Source organism: Acomys minous (assembly GCF_964271855.1).
Source record: "Acomys minous genome assembly, chromosome: 11".
Taxonomy (NCBI): Eukaryota; Metazoa; Chordata; class Mammalia; order Rodentia; family Muridae; genus Acomys; species Acomys minous.
In genome coordinates, this window is record NC_140492.1 from 103,088,277 (window position 1) to 103,108,279 (window position 20,003).

Genomic DNA, 20,003 nt, shown 5'->3' on the forward strand with positions numbered 1-20,003 from the left:
TAAAGCAAGAAGGGAGGAGAGAGAGAGAGAGAGAGAGAGAGAGAGAGAGAGAGAGAGAGAGAGAGAGAGAGAGAAACCACAGAATAGGCAGTACAAATAGTAAAAAGACAGAAAATTTAGCCTCGAATGTGTTTAAATGAATCAGTGTTTCCTTTGGATTATCAGAATGGATTTTTAAAATATGTATATATTTCTTGTAAGAGACCCATGTAAAATACAAGTGTCTTAGTCATTTTCCTACTGTTGTGATAAGACAACATGACCAAGGCAACTGACAGATGGAAGAGTTTATTTGGGGCTCATTGTTCTAGAGAGTGAATCCGTGACTGTCTTGTCAGGGAGCAGTCAGGAGGCAGCAGGCAGCAGGCAGCAGGCGGCAGGCAGCAGGCGGCAGGCGGCAGGCAGCAGGCAGGAGGCAGCAGGCAGGAGGCAGCAGGCAGCAGGCAGGAGGCAGCAGGCAGCAGGCGGCAGGCGGCAGGCAGCAGGCGGCAGGCGGCAGGCAGCAGGCAGGAGGCGGCAGGCGGCAGGCGGCAGGCGGCAGGCAGGAGGCAGCAGGCAGGAGGCAGCAGGCAGGAGGCAGCAGGCAGCAGGCAGCAGGCAGCAGGCAGGAGGCAGCAGGCAGGAGGCAGGAGGCAGGAGGCAGCAGGCAGCAGGCAGGAGGCAGCAGGCAGGAGGCAGCAGGCAGCAGGCAGGAGGCAGCAGGCAGGAGGCAGCAGGCAGGAGGCAGCAGGCAGGAGGCAGCAGGCAGCAGGCAGGAGGCAGCAGGCAGCAGGCAGGAGGCAGCAGGCAGCAGGCAGCAGGCAGGAGGCAGCAGGCAGCAGGCAGCAGGCAGGAGGCAGCAGGCAGGAGGCAGCAGGCAGCAGGCAGCAGGCAGGAGGCAGCAGGCAGCAGGCAGGAGGCAGCAGGCAGCAGGCAGGAGGCAGCAGGCAGGAGGCAGCAGGCAGCAGGCAGCAGGCAGCAGGCAGGAGGCAGCAGGCAGGAGGCAGCAGGCAGGAGGCAGCAGGCAGCAGGCAGGAGGCAGCAGGCAGGAGGCAGCAGGCAGCAGGCAGCAGGCAGCAGGCAGGAGGCAGGAGGCAGCAGGCAGCAGGCAGCAGGCAGGAGGCAGGAGGCAGCAGGCAGCAGGCAGGAGGCAGCAGGCAGCAGGCAGCAGGCAGGAGGCAGCAGGCAGCAGGCAGGAGGCAGCAGGCAGCAGGCAGCAGGCAGCAGGCAGGAGGCAGCAGGCAGCAGGCAGCAGGCAGCAGGCAGGAGGCAGCAGGCAGCAGGCAGCAGGCAGGAGGCAGCAGGCAGCAGGCAGCAGGCAGCAGGCAGCAGGCAGGAGGCAGCAGGCAGCAGGCAGCAGGCAGGAGGCAGCAGGCAGGAGGCAGCAGGCAGCAGGCAGCAGGCAGGAGGCAGCAGGCAGGAGGCAGCAGGCAGGAGGCGGCAGGCAGCAGGCAGCAGGCAGCAGGCAGGAGGCAGCAGGCGGCAGGCAGGAGGCAGCAGGCAGCAGGCAGCAGGCAGGAGGCAGCAGGCAGCAGGCAGCAGGCAGCAGGCAGCAGGCAGGAGGCAGCAGGCAGCAGGCAGCAGGCAGGAGGCAGCAGGCAGGAGGCAGCAGGCAGCAGGCAGCAGGCAGGAGGCAGCAGGCAGCAGGCAGGAGGCAGCAGGCAGCAGGCAGCAGGCAGCAGGCAGCAGGCAGGAGGCAGCAGGCAGCAGGCAGCAGGCAGGAGGCAGCAGGCAGGAGGCAGCAGGCAGCAGGCAGCAGGCAGGAGGCAGCAGGCAGCAGGCAGGAGGCAGCAGGCAGCAGGCAGCAGGCAGCAGGCAGCAGGCATGGCACTGGAGCAGCAGCTGAGAGTTCACATCTTGAAACACAAGCATGAGAGAAAGAGCGAGATAGAGAGAGAGGGAGAGAGAGAGAGAGAGAGAGAGAGAGAGAGAGAGAGAGAGAGAGAGAGAGAGAGAGAGAGAAGAGCACTGAGCATGGCATGTGCTTTTGAAACCATTAAGCCCACCTGCAAGGACACACTTCCTCTTTCTCAGTTTCACTAAGTATTGAGCAAGTATTCAAACATGAACTGTGGGCGCTTTTCTCATTCAAACCATCACAATAAGGATATAGGACAATTTAAAAAATTTAAATGCAACAAAAGAACCATGTAAACAGCCAAAATATATCTGGTATAGACTCACTAATAATCAGAGCATGCTTCATTAGAGTCAATATTTTGATAGATTACTAGTATCAATATTTGATAGGAAAGTGCATACACATAAAAGGGACATTTTATTAAGATTAAAGTTAAACTTCTAGGATGGCACAAGTGTTCTGAACTCATTTTTATCTATCAGCACAGTTTCAGAACACATAAATAAAAAAGTTTATAGAATTACAAAGCTTGAAAAAAAAATCCATGCAGTCAAGTGTGATGGCGCACACCTTTAATCCCAGAACTTTGGAGCCAGAGGCAGGAGAATCTCTCAGTTTGAGGCCAGCATGGTCTATGAAGAGAGTACCAGGATAGCCATGGGTATACAGAGAAGCCTTGTCTAAAAAACAAAACAAAACAAAACAAAGCACACCTAAATAAATAAATAAATATGCATGCAATTATAGTAGAGAGCATTGCCATCTCTCTCCAGTGTTAGAATAAGCAGACAAAAAAATATCAGTAAGGGCGAAAGCAATGTGGTAACACAGCTAGTCAGACTGATTTCATTGACACGTGAAGTGCATTGCTGAAAAGCTGTAGAACATAAGCTCTTTTCATGAACACACTGCATTTTAATATGACCATACAGAAGTAAAGTAAGTTTCAACACAGTAAAAGCCTGCCACAATAGAAAAGGAACCATTCACCCACAATGCAATCAAACTAGAAAGTACTAAGGAAAAGATGACAAGGGAGCCCTCATTTGTTTTGAAATTGAGAAATAGACTTTTATAGAATATATGAACCAGATGCGAAATCACAAAGAATATTTAAAAACACGTTATGATTAATAATAAATCAAATGCCGCCCAAAAAAACTTCTGCATGAAATATCTGAGGCAGTGCTTAAAGTGATGTATAGAACCTTGACTTTACATGTTAGAAAATGAGAATGTTCAGAAATTAATGATATAAGAATTTATCTTAAGAAGTTAGAAAAAAATATTGCCAATTGAATCCAAAGATACCTGAAGAAAAAAAAAAAAGAGAGAGATGAAACTCCTAGTATAGAAAACACCAACAAATCCATTATTTATTTGAAAATATTTATAAATGATTTCCTTCAAAGCAGGGCATAGTGGTGCACGCCTTTAATCCCAGCACTTAGAGAGGCAGAAGCAGGCAGATCTCTATGAGTTCGAGGCCAGGCTGGTCTACAAAGCAAGTCCGGGAGACCCAGGGCTACACAGAGAAATCCTATCTTGAAAAACCAAAACCAAGCAACAACCAACAACCAAACCAAACCAAACCAAACCAAACAACCTGCTCCTTCCACAATGCATTACATATAGCAACTAAAAACATCCGGCTAATTGTGTTATTGGTGATATTTTTGTCCAGATGCTCTAATGCTGGAGAGAAGTGATACAGTCTCTATTCTGTGCTTCTATTAACATTTGGCTTATACATATTTATGGTTAAAAGAAGCCCACAAGATGAATGCCCAGGATGAGAAAAAGAGTGGATGAAAATTCAGGCCGTATAAATACTTAAAAGGCATTGAGAGAATGAACACTTCTATACCCCACCACAATATTAAAGTTAAAGTAGATACATTTTAAGCAAAATACACTCCAACAGAGGTCTGAATATTCATTTATCTATTCAATAAGTTACTGATTAAAAAATTTACTGTGAGCTAGGCATAGTGTGCATGCCAGTTATCCCAGGATGAGGCAGGAGGACAAGGAGTTGGAAGCCAGTCTGAGTTATACAGAAAGACTCTGTTCCTAAAAGCCAAAACAAATAACCAAATGAACACCTTACCATGAAGAAAACCCCAGATCTGAAAGACTTCAAGAAATTCTGCCGAATACTTGAGGAAGAAACAATGCAATAAACTCCTCTAGAGGATAGTACAGGGGGGAATAATTCCCAAATTGTTTTTATGAAGCAACAAGACTTTGGTATGAAAACTGAAAAAAAAAAAACCACACCATATGCAACGATATTGCCATTCGGTATTATTCATGAAAACAAAAAAAAAAGCGAAATTCTTAAACATGTAGTAGAACCAAATTCAGCATTATATAAAAAGCGTAACATCATATTCATATTGAGTGTAATTCAGAAGTTCAAGGTTGGTTTCTGTATATTGGTCACTGTAATTTCACATGAACAAGATGAAAGAGAAAATACAGTTATGTCTATGAAAATTCATGATGTCTGTAGAATAATCTTAGCAAATACAATAGAAGCCTTCCTTGATCAGAGCAAGGCAGTCCTCCAAAGGAGCCTCGGTCTATGGCTTCTTGATCTTACACACCTCCTGAATCTTTCTCTTGTCCAGCTCAGAACGGGCGTTCACCTCACACCCTTACCTCAGTCTGCATGGGTAACTAAGAAATGATCAGACAGTTGCGCTGCAGGAGTGCAGTGGGAACAGATGAGATGAGATGGTCTTTATAGCCAGCAGCTTTAATTATGCAAAGTAGATGACACCTGAATGCAAGGACTTGTGTTGCACCATGAGAAACAGCCCTGGGAACATCTCTGGTATCTCTGAGGAGGATGTCTCTTCTGTTAACACAGCTCATTGCTTTTCTAGATGGAGTATAATACGAAGTTTTGGATTATAGCTAAATAAATGCTAAGATAGTCATTCTCTATCATAGTTTGTGGTTGTTTGAATAAGAATCCGCCCCCCCCCCCATAGACTCACAGATTTGAAAGCTTGGTCACCAGGGAGTGGCCCTGTTTGACAAGATTAGGTGCTGTGTGGCCTTGTTGGAGGAAGTGTGTCACTGAGGATGGGCTTTGAGGTTTTAAAAAGCCCAAGCCAGGCCCAGTGTCTCTCTTTTCCTGCAGCCCGTGGATCGGGATGTAGAACTCTCAGCTCCTTCTGCAGCACCATGCCTGCCTGCGTGCCGCCATGCTTCTCACCATGATGATAATGGACTGACCTCTGACACTCTAAGCCAGCCCCAACTAAGTGTTGTCCTTTCTAAGAGTTGCCATGGTCATGGCGTCTCTCCACAGCAGTAGAACACTGACTAAGAATACTGCGGGCAATTCAACTTAGCCTCTGAGTGAGCCAGGCTACATATTACTACATTGCAGGTTTCATATTCCATGGCCTTTTCCCGGAATAGGCTCCACGATATTTATAGCTCCTTATTTTCCCATCCATCCCCGAACTCCCATGTCCGTCGTAAACCTACACAAGCATCTTTCTTTTGTCAAACTTCCCCCGCCCCTTTGTCCTCATTGGACCTTTCCTCTCTCCCTTAATAGTATTTATCACACTATATTAGATTTGAAATTTTTTTTTTTTTTTTTTTTAAGATTTGAATTTCTTGGGGAAAGTCCTATGCTAGAGATGCAGGTCCAGGTACCTTGCTTGTCCAGGGTGCACAGTGCCTGGGGTTTGATCTCTACAGTCGGGGGTGGGGGTGGGGGGAACAGGGCCTATGCATTTATATTTATATTCTTACTATCTAAACTTAATAAAAGTTTATTGCGTGCAGAAATAATTAGTAGATGAATACACGAGTGATTGATTAGGTGAATCTACCTCAGCGGGGCTCTGTTTTTTTTGTTTTTTTGTTTTTTTTGTTTTTTTTAACTCACTACCTTCTGGGAGCTCTGCTCAGCACTCCTGAACTCAATCTAGCTAGTAATGAAACTGTCTCTGCTTGAGCACACTGAATTTACAATCAATAGCGAACTCTAAATTGAATTTCTAATTGCTTTTATAATGCCACTGCACTCACACGCGTCCCTAATATGGGCTCCCAAGTTTGTGGCATAACTTTTTTTTTTGTTTTTTGTTTTTTAATTCCATCCTGAGTGACATGAAAAAGAAGGAGTGGCATAATGTGAACATTTTGAGGAATAACCCTAATGAGATGCGTGAAAGAGCCTGGGAAACATAAGATTCAGTCTAGGACCAAAATTAATTCCTAATTAAGCTTAGTGGCTTACTACCAATACAAATAAAGGAGAGCAAAGTTGCCAGGAAAATGGAAAAAATGAATTCTTCCCAAGTAGTTTTTACCCAAGGCATCTGTAGAACTTACTGTTATTTATGGGAGACTGGAGCAGGGGCAAGGGACAAGGCTAATGGCCCCCACTGTGCTAGACACTGGGAGATAAAGGCCAAGTACGCCCATGCCCTCTGCTGTGGACTGCTGCGCGGTGCTGAAGTTTAGCAAAGGGCCTTGAGCACACCTTCAGGCACTTACAGTCTTGGTCCTCAGCGAAGCCCAGCACATCAGGAAGGGGTTGGGGTCGGCAAGACTCTGTAAGTGTAGGTCTGTTCAGGCAAGCACGTCACAACCCTACATGTGTATTAAAGCTGCCCAGAACTTTAAAATTATATATATATATATATATATATATATATATATATATATATATATATCAATGTCCAGAGTCTATCCTAGCAGTAAAACCAGAGTCTATGCAGAGAGGCATGGGAGGTGGCAGAGAGAGGTGGGTGGTGGCAGAAGTGGGTGGTGGGAGAGAGAGAGAGAGAGAGGGAGAGAGAGAGAGAGAGAGAGAGAGAGAGAGAGAGAGAGAGAGAAGGAGAGAGGGAGAGCGTGGGTCGTGGTGGTATTTTCCTAAGGCTCCCACATGTGTTAGAACCAATTACCGAAGCAGAGACGAATGGTTTTTTAAAAGTTAATAAGGATCTGAAATTTGGCATGCCTTTCTTTTAAAATAAAAGCATATTACTTTAATATTTACACTTAACAACAATTGTATGGTTTTGTTTCTTTTGTGTAGAAGAGTGCAGTAGGCCAGTCAGCACTTTGGAATTATCTCAAATTATAGTTACATTCCTAGGATAAAAGACTCCTGGAGTCTTAATCTGCAGTTTAGTGCTTATGAAGCAATGGCCAATATATAACATAGCTGCTCAGATCAGCCAGGAATGGTCACAGTAGAAGTCTTAAATGTAAGACTCGACAGTGGCTGGAATGTAGATGCGCACAAGAGGTGGAGTGAGGAGCAGCAAAAGCAAAGGAGAGCCGGGAGGTAGAGGCAGGTGGATCGCTGTAGACCAGATCCAGCCTGGTCTACAAAGTGGATCCAGGACAGCCAAGGCTACACAGAGAAACCCTGTCTCGAAAAACCAAAACCAAAACCAAAACCAAAAAAAGAAAAAAGGAAAAAAAAAAAAAAAAAAAAAAAAAAAAAAAAAAAAAGCAAAGGAGAGGCAGAGGAAAATCTCATAGAAGAGAGTGTCACAGAGCCTGTGGGCAGGGGTAGGGCAGGGCGGGGCAGGAGTAGGGCGGGGCGGGGACAGGAGTGGAAGCGGGTATGGGCGGTGGGGGGCGGAGGCAGGGGTGGGGCGAGGGCGGGGGCAGGAGTAGGAGGGCGTGGGGACAGGAGCGGGGCGGGTTGGAAGTGGGGACGGGGTTGGGGGCAGGTGCAGGAGAGGGGCAGGGGCAGGAGTGGGAGGGGGTGGGGACGGGGGTAGGGACAGGAGCAGGGCGGGTTGGAAGTGGGGACGGGGGTGGGGGCAGGTGCAGGAGAGGGGCAGGGGCAGGAGTGGGAGGGGGTGGGGACAGGGGCGGGGACGGGGGTGGGGACAGGAGCAGGGCGGGGTGGAGGCGGGGACGGGGGTGGGGACAGGAGCAGGGAGGGTTGGAAGTGGGGACGGGGGTGGGGGCAGGTGCAGGGGAGGGGCGGGGGCAGGAGTGGGAGGGGGTGGGGACGGGGGTGGGGGCAGGTGCAGGGGTGGGAGCTAGGGCCAGAGCGGGGACGGAGGGGGGGGGTCGCCAGAGGGCAGCCTGAGCAGGTTTCAGAGGGCATATGCAAGCAGGCCAAGCATACAGCCCCTCCAAATGTATGTACCACTGAAAACGTCTTTGTCCAGGTTTCTTTCATTTCAAGTTCAAGGAAAAACCTGACTGCAAATAGCATTAATTTTCTTAGCATTCTGCTTCTGTATTAACTAACCCTTACATCAAATAGCTCCATAATGTATTCGATTACTATCCTTATTCTACAGATGATGAAAGTGAGGTGGCAACTGAGTTCCCACAAAATATGTACTAGATAGTGAATTTGACACACTAACTGTGGGGCCATGCTCTGAGACATGCATTGGTTGGTGAGCATCATAGCATGAACTCACAGTAGATGGTAGAGGTCAACACTTCCTGTGGCCTCCAGATGCAACCAAGAGGTCAGGTCCTGAAGAGGCAGCTGCTGGCGTACCATGCATGGCATATGGTCTTACACACACTTTTTTCTTTATGGTTCTGGGACTCAAACCCACAGTCTTTCACATGCTAGATAACTGCTGGGTTTTTGTTTTTTAAGTTAGAAATACATTCCAAACTAATGAGTATGTAGCATAAATTAGAACATAGCTTATTAATTATCAAGTATTTTATACTTTCTGTGATTGTATGTGCTGTGCTTTTACGCAACTGGAAATTCAATAGTTTCCCCCCCAGCATCATCATGTAAGTAATGCATTGAGCTATGATGTAGTGACGGCTATGGTGGCATTAGGCAAAAAGGAAGTTCTAGGCCCATCCTAATAATCTCCTAGGGCCACAATAATTTATATGGCCCACAGTTAACCAAATGTCATTCTGTGGTATATGATTGTAGTTATAATAGAGGTTAATCACATAAGAGGTGCAGGAGGGAAGTACTTGAAAATAAAAACAGATGGGAATTGGGATTCATGGATTTTGAGCTTTTTTTATTCTGTGAGTATGAAGAATATGTTGAGATTTGTTTCCATCAGAAGTGTGATAATGAAATGCTTGATACAAGCCAGTCTGGAAGGAAAGTGGGCGTGGCTGAGATTGGGCAAATAAAAGACCTCTGGTCAGTGAGGAAGCACACGGAGTAGATGGTCCAACACTAGGTTTGGTGGCAACGGCGGGAACAAGACACAGGTGTCAGAGTCACAGTGAGGGTCCTGGTGGGTGAAGAGAGCCTCAGTGACTGAGGAACACAGGGCATGAGGAGGGCAACCCAGAAGAGCGACGTGCAAAAATGAACTTCAGCTTTCCATTTACTTTAAGGTTGTTGCATCATTCTGGCCTGGGATATGTTACTGCATTGCGTATCTTGACTTTAATTTATTCAACCTTGTTTTATATTCACCCCTATATTTGAGGTAGATGGCAATATTGGTTTCTATATTTTATATTTTACTTGCTCTAAAATTAATATACATGTTATTTTATTACTATAACATGTAATTATTGGTATTAATCACTACAGGTTATCAGATGAGGATGAGGAGGGCAAGACCAAGCAGGAATGTATCATCTCTGACCCATCCTTTTCCATGGTGACAGTCCAACGGGAGGATAGTGGAATAACCTGGGAGACCAATTCAAGTAGATCTTCCACTCCTTGGGCTTCTGAAGAAAGTCAGACTTCCGGCATATGTAGTTTGGAAGGGTCAGCTCTGAATTCCCCTCCAGGAAATGTTTCCTTTATTATAGATGAAGTTAAAAAGACGCGAAAAAGAACCCAGAAGTCCAAGCATGGCTCACCATCATTGCGTCGGAAAGGCAGCAAGAAAAGAAATTCTTTGGAAACGCAAGATGTTCTGGCAAACAAAGAAGATGGTCTTTTAATTCCAGAAGGTCCCCCGGTGCTCAATACAGAGAAAGAGAAGTCATCTATTGGCACTTATGACAAAACAAAAAGGAAGAAGACTACATCAAATACGCCTCCCATCACTGGGGCAATCTACAAAGAACACAAGCCATTAGTGTTGAGGCCAGTCTACATAGGAACAGTACAATACAAAATTAAGATGTTCAATTCAGTTAAAGAAGAATTAATTCCTCTACAATTTTATGGGACGTTGCCGAAAGGGTATGTGATTAAGGAAATACATTACAGGAAAGGTAAAGATGCATCCATCAGTCTAGAGCCAGATTTGAGCAACAGTGGTTCTAACATATTTTCTCAAAGAAGTAAATTAGTAGCCCAGAGCCCAGAAGATGGTGTGGCAAGAGAGCTTGCCCCACCCTGGAGAGGTGCTCTCTCCAAAGGATCAAAGTCCATGACCTCACTATTTACTCATGATGAGCAAAAGAAAACACATGTCGATTCCCCTTTAATTGCCACACCTACAACCCCGCACACATTTTCCTCTTATTCCAGAAATGACACAGCAGATCAAGAAGAACATCTCAGACCTCCACAGACAATGCCACGACAGCTGACTGACGAATCAAAGCCCCATCGAACAGAACCACCTGGTCTGGCAACCAGGGTCCTCGAAAGAGCAAAGGAAGAACTGGAACCAGACTCAAAAGGAATGGAAATTTCAGAGGATGACGTAAAACAGGAAGTTTCTGTCAACCATTCCATGGCATGGGAGGCAGAGGAGTCTTTGGAGACCGGACCGCTAAGAGTAGCACCACCCATCCAAGAAATGTTTGAGCCAGAGACAGAAGAGCTAGAGCAGACTTTATCAGAAAAGATAGAACCAGCGTCTGAACATCTGACCTCGCCTGAGCCCGTAGTCAACAGAGAGGAGGAGCATGCGCCTGAGCCATTAGTCCACAGAGAGGAGGAGCATGCGCCTGAGCCCGTAGTCAACAGAGAGGAGGAGCATGCGCCTGAGCCATTAGTCCACAGAGAAGAGGAGCATGCGCCTGAGCCCGTAGTCAACAGAGAGGAGGAGCATGCACCTGAGCCCGTAGTCCACAGAGAGGAGGAGTATGCACCCGAGCCATTAGTCCATAGAGAGGAGGAGCATGCGCCTGAGCCATTAGTCCACAGAGAAGAGGAGCATGAGCCTGAGCCATTAGTCCATAGAGAGGAGGCGCATGCGCCTAAGCCATTAGTCCACAGAGAAGAGGAACATGTGCCTGAACCGTTAGTCCATAGAGAGGAGGAGCCTGCGCCTGAGCCCATAGTTGGCAGAGAGGAGGAACATGCACCCGAGGCACGCATTACCCTTGCGCCCCAAGAACTAGAGAAGGGAGTGATAACCTCCCTACCGATCGCGGATATCACTGAACCTGAAGATTCTAGTCTAGAAGAAGAGATCATAGAACTTGATTATCCAGAAAGCCCATTAGTTTCTGAGAAGCCTTCTCCATCACCTTTGTCCCCTGAAGTGGAACACTGGGAGTCCGTTCTACCATCACAGACGACGCTCACGCCTGAACATATCAGTCCGTCTGAGGAAGAAAGGGAGGAAAGCGAGTCTGTGTCTACTGATTCTGCTTTTGTATCTGAATATTCCGCCCCACAGGATTGGAAACATGAACCAGTGAAGCAAGCAGCTGAGGCGCTTTCTCGGTGGGAAGTGAAGTCCAGCTCTGAACCTGCAGTCTTTTCGGAGGAAGACGAGGAATGCGAGGCTTACTCCCCAGCTGTGGCTTCTGCATCTGAACACTCCATCTCTCCATCCACCGCTGAGAAGACATCTGCATCCCAGTCCCCACTCTTTTCAACAGTTTCACCAGACCGTCTGGTCTTCTCTGGAGACGAGGCCTTGGAGAGCACGTGTCACACACCGGATTCTGTGTCTTCTTCTGAGCATTCTGTTCCAGCACAAGCCGCGCAAGAGTTGCTGGCGAGCACAGGTGACCGTAAGCCCCCAGTAAAGTCCCAACGTGATTCTGAGCCCAAGATTCAGACACAAGAGAAGGAAGCCACTAGGCCACATTCCGCAGCTGTGGATGCCTCTTCTGAATGCCCCCGCTCACCGTCGCTAACCGAGAAGGCTGCTGACGTGCATTTATTACCGTCCCTGGCTGCCGCACTGCGACACGCAGTTGTATCAGAAGATGAGGATCTAGAAACTGATAGTCTCATATCAGATTCAAAACTGATATTTAAAACCCCAATTCCACAAAATGCACCGCAGGAATCCCCCCAAAAAACAATAGACGAAACGCCCCAATTCAAACCAAAGGGCATTTCTGAGCCCATGACTCTGTTAGAAGAAGAAAAGGAAGATGTGAGGCCTCCTTCACCGGATGTGGTCTCTGCATCAGAACCACATGCCACCACCGAGATGCTTTCTGAATGCCAAGCCCCACCTCCTTCAGCCACCTCATCTGAGCGCGCGGCCCTATCAGAAGAAGGGCGCATGGAAGGCCTGCGGCAGGCTTTCTCTTTCACATCTGCTTCCAAACTGTCAGAGCCGACACCGCCTGTAACACCAGAGTCCCAGGAGGAAGAGCTAGCCCACGCACCCTCCCTGCTCCTAAAGGGTGCCTCCTCACCCACACATCTTCCAGAGGCAGAGCAGGAAGAGGAAAGCATCGGGCTCCTTTCCCCTGATTCTGCGTTTGCGTCAGAATTCTCGTTCTCACCCTATCCAACGCAGGAAATAGAGAAAAGAGAGCTGGGGTCTGATTCGCCACTGTGCTTAACATCGCCATCAGAGCACACTGTTTTGTCTGACGAGGACACTGAAGAAGCTGAACTCTTTTCCCCAGATTCGGCATCCCAAGTTTCAATCCCACCATACAGAATCTCAGAAACAGAGCAAAATGAAATCGAGCCAGAAGCCTTGCTAACTACGGGGTCTGCTCCTGATTATCCCTTCTTCTCAGAGGCAGAGACAGAAGGGTCGGGATCCTCCGCCGTCACGCCTGTGCCGGAGCATTTTGATCCATCACTGGAGAGAAAGGCTGAGCCTTTCCCTTTCGTGCCTGTATCTGAAGACCTGAGCCTGCCACCTTCGGCAGATAAGACAGGCCAAGCGGAACTTACGCCGGCCGCTCCAGCAATCTCAACTTCTGTATCTGAATATCTCATCCGGGCACAGCAGCAGAAAACGCAAGCATCTTCGCAGCCTGAGGCTGAAGGTTTGGTACCACCATCGTTGACCAGTAGATGGGAGAAAGAAGATGTTAAGAGTGGTTCGCCAGTAGCTACAGCGGCGGCTTCTTCATCTAAGCTCTCATCAGGGCTAAAGGAGGAGGAGACGAGACCCGTTCCGCCCACACCTCAGTCCTCAGTTTCCCCCGAGTCAGCCTCTGTACTTAAGATGGAACAGGAGCCCAAAGCGCCAAGCGCAGATGAACAGATGGCTCTGCCCAAAGTCAGAAGGGAAGAAACTGTGCCGCTTTCTCAAGAAGCGGCAGCGTCTGCATCACAGGATCAGACACCACAGCCTCAGCTCCCAAATGTTCCAGGGTCTGGGATGAAATATTCAGTTGTTTCTGACTCGGTAGATGAGCCAAAGGCGGATGTCGAACCCAATTTAGCTCCAACTGTGACTCCTGAACTAGAACAGAGAACATTGTCAAATGAGCCTGAAGTGGCAAAACCATATTCACCTCGAGAGGAAACATCTATTTCTGGACATAAGGTTTCTTCTGCAGTGAAGACGGAAGTGAAACGCAATTCCAAAATAGCCAGGGAACTTCCTGCGGCTTCCTCGGGAATAGAAAGGGAAGTTGAACATCGTCCACTCGCACCACCAGCATTTTCAGTTTTGTCGGGAGAAACGAAGAAAGAAACCGAAGCCAGCTTCTCTGCCACCACGGTGCCAGGAACGAAGCTGGATTCAAATGTAACTGAATCAGGCCGAGATGAAACCCTGGCAGACCCATCTCTTGCCAGCCCCGCGGAACAGCCGGGCCTAAGGCGAGTAGGGAAGAGTGAATTAGGAAGTGGTTCACCACCCATCATTACATCTGTAGCCGAGGACTCAGTTCTTACAGGGGAGGAGAAGGAACCAATTAAAGGTGCTGCTGCTGTCGTCACTAGCTCTTCATCTGGAGGTTCAGCTTGGCCAGAGGCAGAGAAGGAAACAGAATTAGATTCACCTCCAAATTTAACAGTATCCAAAGTGCCGGCAGATGTGTCTGGGGGAGCCAGGGTGGAAGACAAGCAGGGTCCTCCACTCTCTGCAGCTCTTGATTCTGAACGCTTGGTTTCATCACGGAAAAAGAACTTGGTGTCTGTCTCAGAGGCGTTAAGGTCTGAGCCCAAACTTCCCATCAATGCAGGTGCTGAGGTAAAGAGAGAAGAAAGTAAGCTCCCTCCATCACAAGTGTCGCCCGCACCTGAACGCACAGTTCCAAACGACAAGCTGGAAGAGATAACAAAGTCTCCTGAGCCTGAAATTTTAGTGTCAGACGATTTAGCCCCACCATTATTGTCCCTCAGGGATGAGATGAGCAGACAAGCAGAGGAAACATCTCCAGTGCTGAGAGGCTTCCAGTCAGGAAAGGAAGAACTCATAAAGCTCTCCTCAGAGCCTAAGAAACACACACAGTTATCCGAGGTACCGGCCGCTGGGTCAGAACTCACTGGTGGGAGAGATAGAGATGAATCCTTAGGTGTAGAACCAGTAAAAGCCATTATAACAGAACCAGGGCCTTCTGTCTTAGCAAAGGGCCCCACTGAGCTTGGGAGCGGAGAAAAAGAGCAAGGAGAAAACAGGGAGCCTCCTGTGCCTGCTCCATCTCCATTAGAGACTGCTGCTTCTGACCTCCCCACAGAGCAAAGAGAGCTTGAAAGGGCCCTTCGTGAGGGTCAAGCTGTTGAGGTGCCAGATGTGAGGGCTTCTTTTGGAGATAAGCCAGATCTGGGTGTTAAAAAGCAAATCTCAGATAGAAAAGAGAATTTGCAGCAATCAAAGCCATTTATGACAACGGAGCCTGCCGGTGTTACAGGAACAGAAGTGAAGGAGGCTCTTACTTCTCCAAAGGATGACACCCGGATGCTGGAAAAGCCGGATGGCTTGGCCAATCAGAGGGAAGGACCAGGACCCGGGCAGCTGGAGTCCTCTGAGAGCAACGATCTAATGCCAGGGAAACTTGAGGCTGCTCCATTGGATACAGACCGCACATCTGGAATCAGAAAGCAAGCCCCACCACAAGCTGTGGAAAAATCCCATTTGCCATCACTAGAACAAGTATCCACCCCTCATGTCTCTAGTGGCAAGGCGGAAGCCTTATCCACTAAGACTTGCCTTGCGGAAGACGTAAAGGCTGTGGCTCCTGTTGGAAAGGTTGAGAGAAGCAGAGCAGAGGAGAGGCAGACCAGTTCTTTCACAGAGAGTGAACAGCCAGTAGCAGAGAAAACAAATGCAGAATTTCCCAGGCCTTGCAAAGAAGATGCCCAGGAGGGAATCAAACTCCCCTTTGAAAGGACTCTCCAGAAATCAGAGAGTGGCCCATCCATGGACCAGGGAAAGGCAGAAACAATCCCCATGCCTGCCACAGCAGCGCATTTCCTGGCTGAAGTTGTAGAACCCACACTGGGCAAAGACCAAGAAGCGAGCACGGCAGCAGTGTCTGGTGAGAAGCCATCTCAAGAACTCAGACGGGTTCAGCCAAAGGCCTTAGATGACGCCGATGAAGGGACAAGACCAGCCCTTGAAGCAAAAGTACCTGCCCAAAGTAAATCTGTTCCTGCAATCAAAGCAGATGTCACTCTTCAACCCCCAGGGGCACCAGAGGGGACACAAGAGCCATCTGAGAAGGCATTGGTGGCTGAGCAAGGCCCTCCTGTGAACAAGGGGAAGAAAGGAATTTCATCTTTCAAATCATGGATGTCTAATTTATTGTTTGGATCAAGCACTCCGGATAACAAAGTCACTGATAAGGAAGACTTAGAAACCCAGTCAGGTCCCTCCATAGAGAAGGCAGCAACTGCTGTAGAGCCTAAAGGTGCAGTTGCTGCTGAGGTGAATGAGGCCCAGGAGCCAGCTGTTTATTCGTTACCCGAGGCCACAGTTAAACTGGCTGAGGAACCCAAGGATGTTTCAGTTAAATTCAGCCAAAGCCAAGACCATAAAGAAAACCTCACATTTTTATCAAAAGCAGCCGTTTCAAACCAGTCCGAATCAAGCTCTGAAAATTATGGGAAGAAAGAAGTCCTAGGCTATTCAGAGGGAGTGGGTGTAAGCTTAGCTCCCTCAGCTGGTGAGAAGCACCTTGGAATTCAACCTTGTTCCCCTATGGGTGAGAAACTGGCTATGGAGGAAGCCCAAGACATCGCTCCTTTTCATGGTGCTGAGAGCCAAAGACACCAGAAGCCACAAATCTGTCCTCCAGCTACATGGACTATTTCTGCTCTTAAGGAAGAGCCAAGCAGTGATCACAAAGCAACAGGGCTCTCTGACATGGTAGAGAAAATGCCACAACAGCCAAAATCAGCTCCATCAGACTTCACAGAGACGAAGGCACCAGAAAAGCCAGCATCAGTGATTTTGCCAGTGGAATCAAATGATCTTGGTGAAGACGGCAGACCAAGACAAGAAATGCCAAAACCCACTTCTTTGGAACAGTGTGAAGAGGAAGTGGAACTCCTGGCGGAGGAGGAAGAGGAGGAGGGCTGGGAAACCAGATCATTTTCCTTGGCAGAGAAGCGGGCGCTGGCAGAGAAGCGAGAAATCATGGCTCCCTTGGAACTTGGGGGAAATAAAACAGTAGGAAAGTTGCAAACGACGCCGGAATGTCGACCTTTTACATTGGAAGACTCAATAGCTGCTGAGAGGCTGGAACCGTCCATCTCTCCAAGTGAAGAGCGCATGGAAAAACCTAGCAAGGCTCTCGCATTGGAGGAGAGGGAAGAAAATGAGGCTCGGGCGTCTTTAGGAGGAAAGAGGCAGGGACACCTACCCTGTTCTCCAACTGTAGCCACGCCTGTGCCCGCAGCATCAGCTGTCTCTTTGGATAAGGCCCAACCACCCTCATTGGTTAAACCACCACCAATTATTGAAAAACCAGAGCACACAATCGCAGAGGTACACCCAGAAGTTAGCGAGAGAAAGGCAGCAGAAACCCAGCCACAACCACATCCCCGGGAAAAAAGTAAAACTTTAGAAGGGAAAACCAAGGCTTCCCGTGTGGAGCCTCCCTACAGAGAGGAAACGGATGGCCATTCTCCTCGGGGAGAAAGTCTGGAGTTGCAGAAGTCCAAGGAGAGTCGGGTGGATCTCAAGGAGGAGAGGAGGCCATGCAGAGCGTTTGAGTTGTCCCCTGATTCCTCAGTGGCTGCCGAGGATGGAAGTGTGCAGCCACGCCCTCTATCTGAGGATGCCGAAAGGGCATCGGAGCACACTGCTGGTGAGACAGAGCGTTTAAGAACACCGTCGACTGAGCTGTCACCTGTAGAGTCACAGACTCTTGTTTCAAGAACTTCTCTGGAACATGTGGCGAGGAAACAAGGAACGCAGCCGGAGAGGCCTACGGTCCACACCATCCAGGCATCTCAAGGCCACCCAGCCGAGATGCCCAAACAGTCTGTTCTTATTTCAAAGCATCACTTGGAAGCTGTGGAGGATGCGCACAGAAATGAACCACTCCCTACAGCAGCAAGCAACTATACTCAGTTTATGCTTAACGAAGCGGCGGTCCGTGCTGATGGACCGACTCCCACGAGAGGCACACCGCAGGGGCGTGATGGCACCTCTGTGAAAGAGGAAGACTTTGCAGTGACCAGCAAGCCAGCCGGACTTTCAGAAGATCAAAAGAGTGCCTTTAGCATCATTTCCGAAGGCTGTGAGATACTGAACATCCATGCCCCTGCCTTCATCCCTTCAGTGGATCAGGAAGAAAGCGAACAGATGCAAGATAAGTTGCAGTATTTGGGAGAGAAAGCCTCGTTTAAAAGCATATCCCTGCAGGACGAGAGGGAGGCGGTTGCTTCCCACGAGACACGGGAGAGCAAGGTAGAAGGTTCTGATAGGAAAATCACGTTGCTGACAGAAAATGAACCGAAGCAGGAGATCTGTAAGACAAAGGAGGAGGTAGCCACAGACTCAGAAATGGGTGATTTCGCTCCAGTTCAACCCACAGTTTCCAGCGAAGAGGATTATTTTGAAAAATATACTTTGATTGATTATAACCTCTCTCCAAACTCAGGAAAACAGAAATTAACCATTGAGGAATTCTCAAAGGAACCCACAGAAGCAGCAACTTCTTTCCCAGAAAAGCCAGATGAGCGTGCCCTGGAACAGGAATATGACTTAGTAAAGTTAGATGAAAGCTTTTACGGAGTAGAAAGGGATGCCAGCGAATTATCTCATGGAGAGAGGCAACAGTCTGTGGCTACCCAAAAACCAGATGATAGAAACGCTTCGAAGGGCATCAGTAGGAACGTGGACGCCAGGTCACCTGGGATGCCTTTGTTTGGTGTGGAGGAAGGCGTTCTGTCAAGAAGCCAGATATTTCCCACCACCACCAAGGCTGTTAACCCCGAGCTGCTGGAGGAGCCACCCGCACTTGCGTTCTTATATAAGGATCTGTATGAAGAGGCATTCGGGGAGGAAGAGGAAGGGGAAACCGCTTCTGAAGGTGACAGTGCGGAGCCTGAGGCGTCATTCCCAAGGAGGCATTCTGACACCGATGACGGGACAGGTATGTATTTTGAGAAGTACATACTCAGAGATGACATTCTTCATGCTGAATCGGTAACTCAAGAGGATGAAGGACGGAGCCTGGAAGGAAAGCCGGTTGGTGAGGGTGAGTCACATCCACTGAGAGTTGCAGAAAGAGAAGCCAGCAGAAAGCCTGCAACTAGTTTTTGGGAGAAGAATCTAGAAGAACAGCGCAAGGCAGTTGACAGGGAAGGGGACTCCGTGGGCCACACAGAGACCCTCGGTGAGGTGGTGATGCCGCAGAAAGCTCCCGTCACAGAGCGTGTCAGAGCAGTCACGCAGAAGATGAGCTATGCAGTCCCATTTGAAGACACCCGCCGTGTTCTGGAGAGTGCCGAGCAGCCGAGCAGCCAGGGTAACGAAGCAGGAAGCGGAAGTCCAGAGGCCAGTTTGAACGTCCCAGTACAAGTGTCTTTCCCAGAGGAAGAATTTGCAGCTGGCGCCACTTACGCTCCCGAAGTGTCACTAGAAGAGCCCGTCCCATCTGTGCCACGTGAAGAGAGGCTCCACAACGTCCCGGTACAGGATGAGTATGAGTTTGTTGACTCGCTGAGTCATGAAGCGGTCAGGGTCAGTCAAAGCATCTTAGCAGAAGAACCTTATTCAGAATCCACACCCAGCGGCGTGTTAGGTCAAGGAACAGAATCCTTCGCACGTATTGGGGAACAGGAATTGATAGGTGAGGAGGAGCCGAGCTTGTCTGCCGCACAGGAAGAGTTGGGCGGAAGGACGGAAGACCAGTCAGCAATGGAATCCGTAAGGCCTAAGACACAAAAGGAACCGGGAAAGCCCCAGGTTGAGTCTTACTGCTACACTTGTAAAAGCCCAGTCTCTGAAATGGACAAGGTGCTGGACATTCACAAAGACCACGAAGTCTCAGCACTTGACACAGCGATAACTGCTGTTAAGGTAAACATTTCAATGCACACAAGATATATATATATCACATTTTCTTAAAAATGACCAGCAGTTGGTATTTATTTTAAGCAAAATGGCCTGAAGAAAGAATGAGTATTTTGCTAAGAATTTACTTAAGACTAGCCTATATGTTATTATGTGTCAGAGCGTTTTGCTAGGTCCTCAGGATACCAAGAACTAATATAGGGTGGGGCAGGGGAGGGATCATTACTATTGAGGAACTTGCTATCTCATAACAAAGACCCTTAAGGTTATAAGAAAGCAGAATGCTTTTAGACTCAATAATTATACATTTGCACACAAGGCAAGTTATTTTTGGTCATCAATAATACTGTCCTTTAAAATACACATCTACTGCCTGGACCAGTCCTATTCTAAATGTTAAATAATGCAGGACACAGTAAGATTTTAATTTTGATTCTCATCATATCCCACCTCCCCAGAGATGAGTCTTTGACGATCCATCTACCTTGCAATCACCTTCTAGTTTCACGACTCTGGTCCACACAGAGCAGCGGGAATGATCTTTAAATGTAGCAAATAGTAACAAAGCCTTGAGCTCTCCGCCAGGCCTGTGCTGAGGTCTCTGTGTACAGAGCACACTTTAATTC

The 20,003-nt window shown here is 48.4% G+C and overlaps 1 protein-coding gene across 3 annotated transcripts in view; it reads left to right on the forward strand.

The window, feature by feature from the left end:
* Nucleotides 1–20,003, forward strand: part of CMYA5 (cardiomyopathy associated 5) — a 119,237-nt gene that overhangs the window by 30,631 nt on the left and 68,603 nt on the right. For all 3 annotated transcript variants that reach the window (XM_084800654.1, XM_084800653.1, XM_084800655.1), the window contains exon 2: nucleotides 9,378–19,383. In XM_084800654.1, coding sequence (XP_084656780.1) covers nucleotides 9,378–19,383 — 10,006 coding nt within the window. The remainder of the gene's footprint in view (nucleotides 1–9,377; nucleotides 19,384–20,003) is intronic.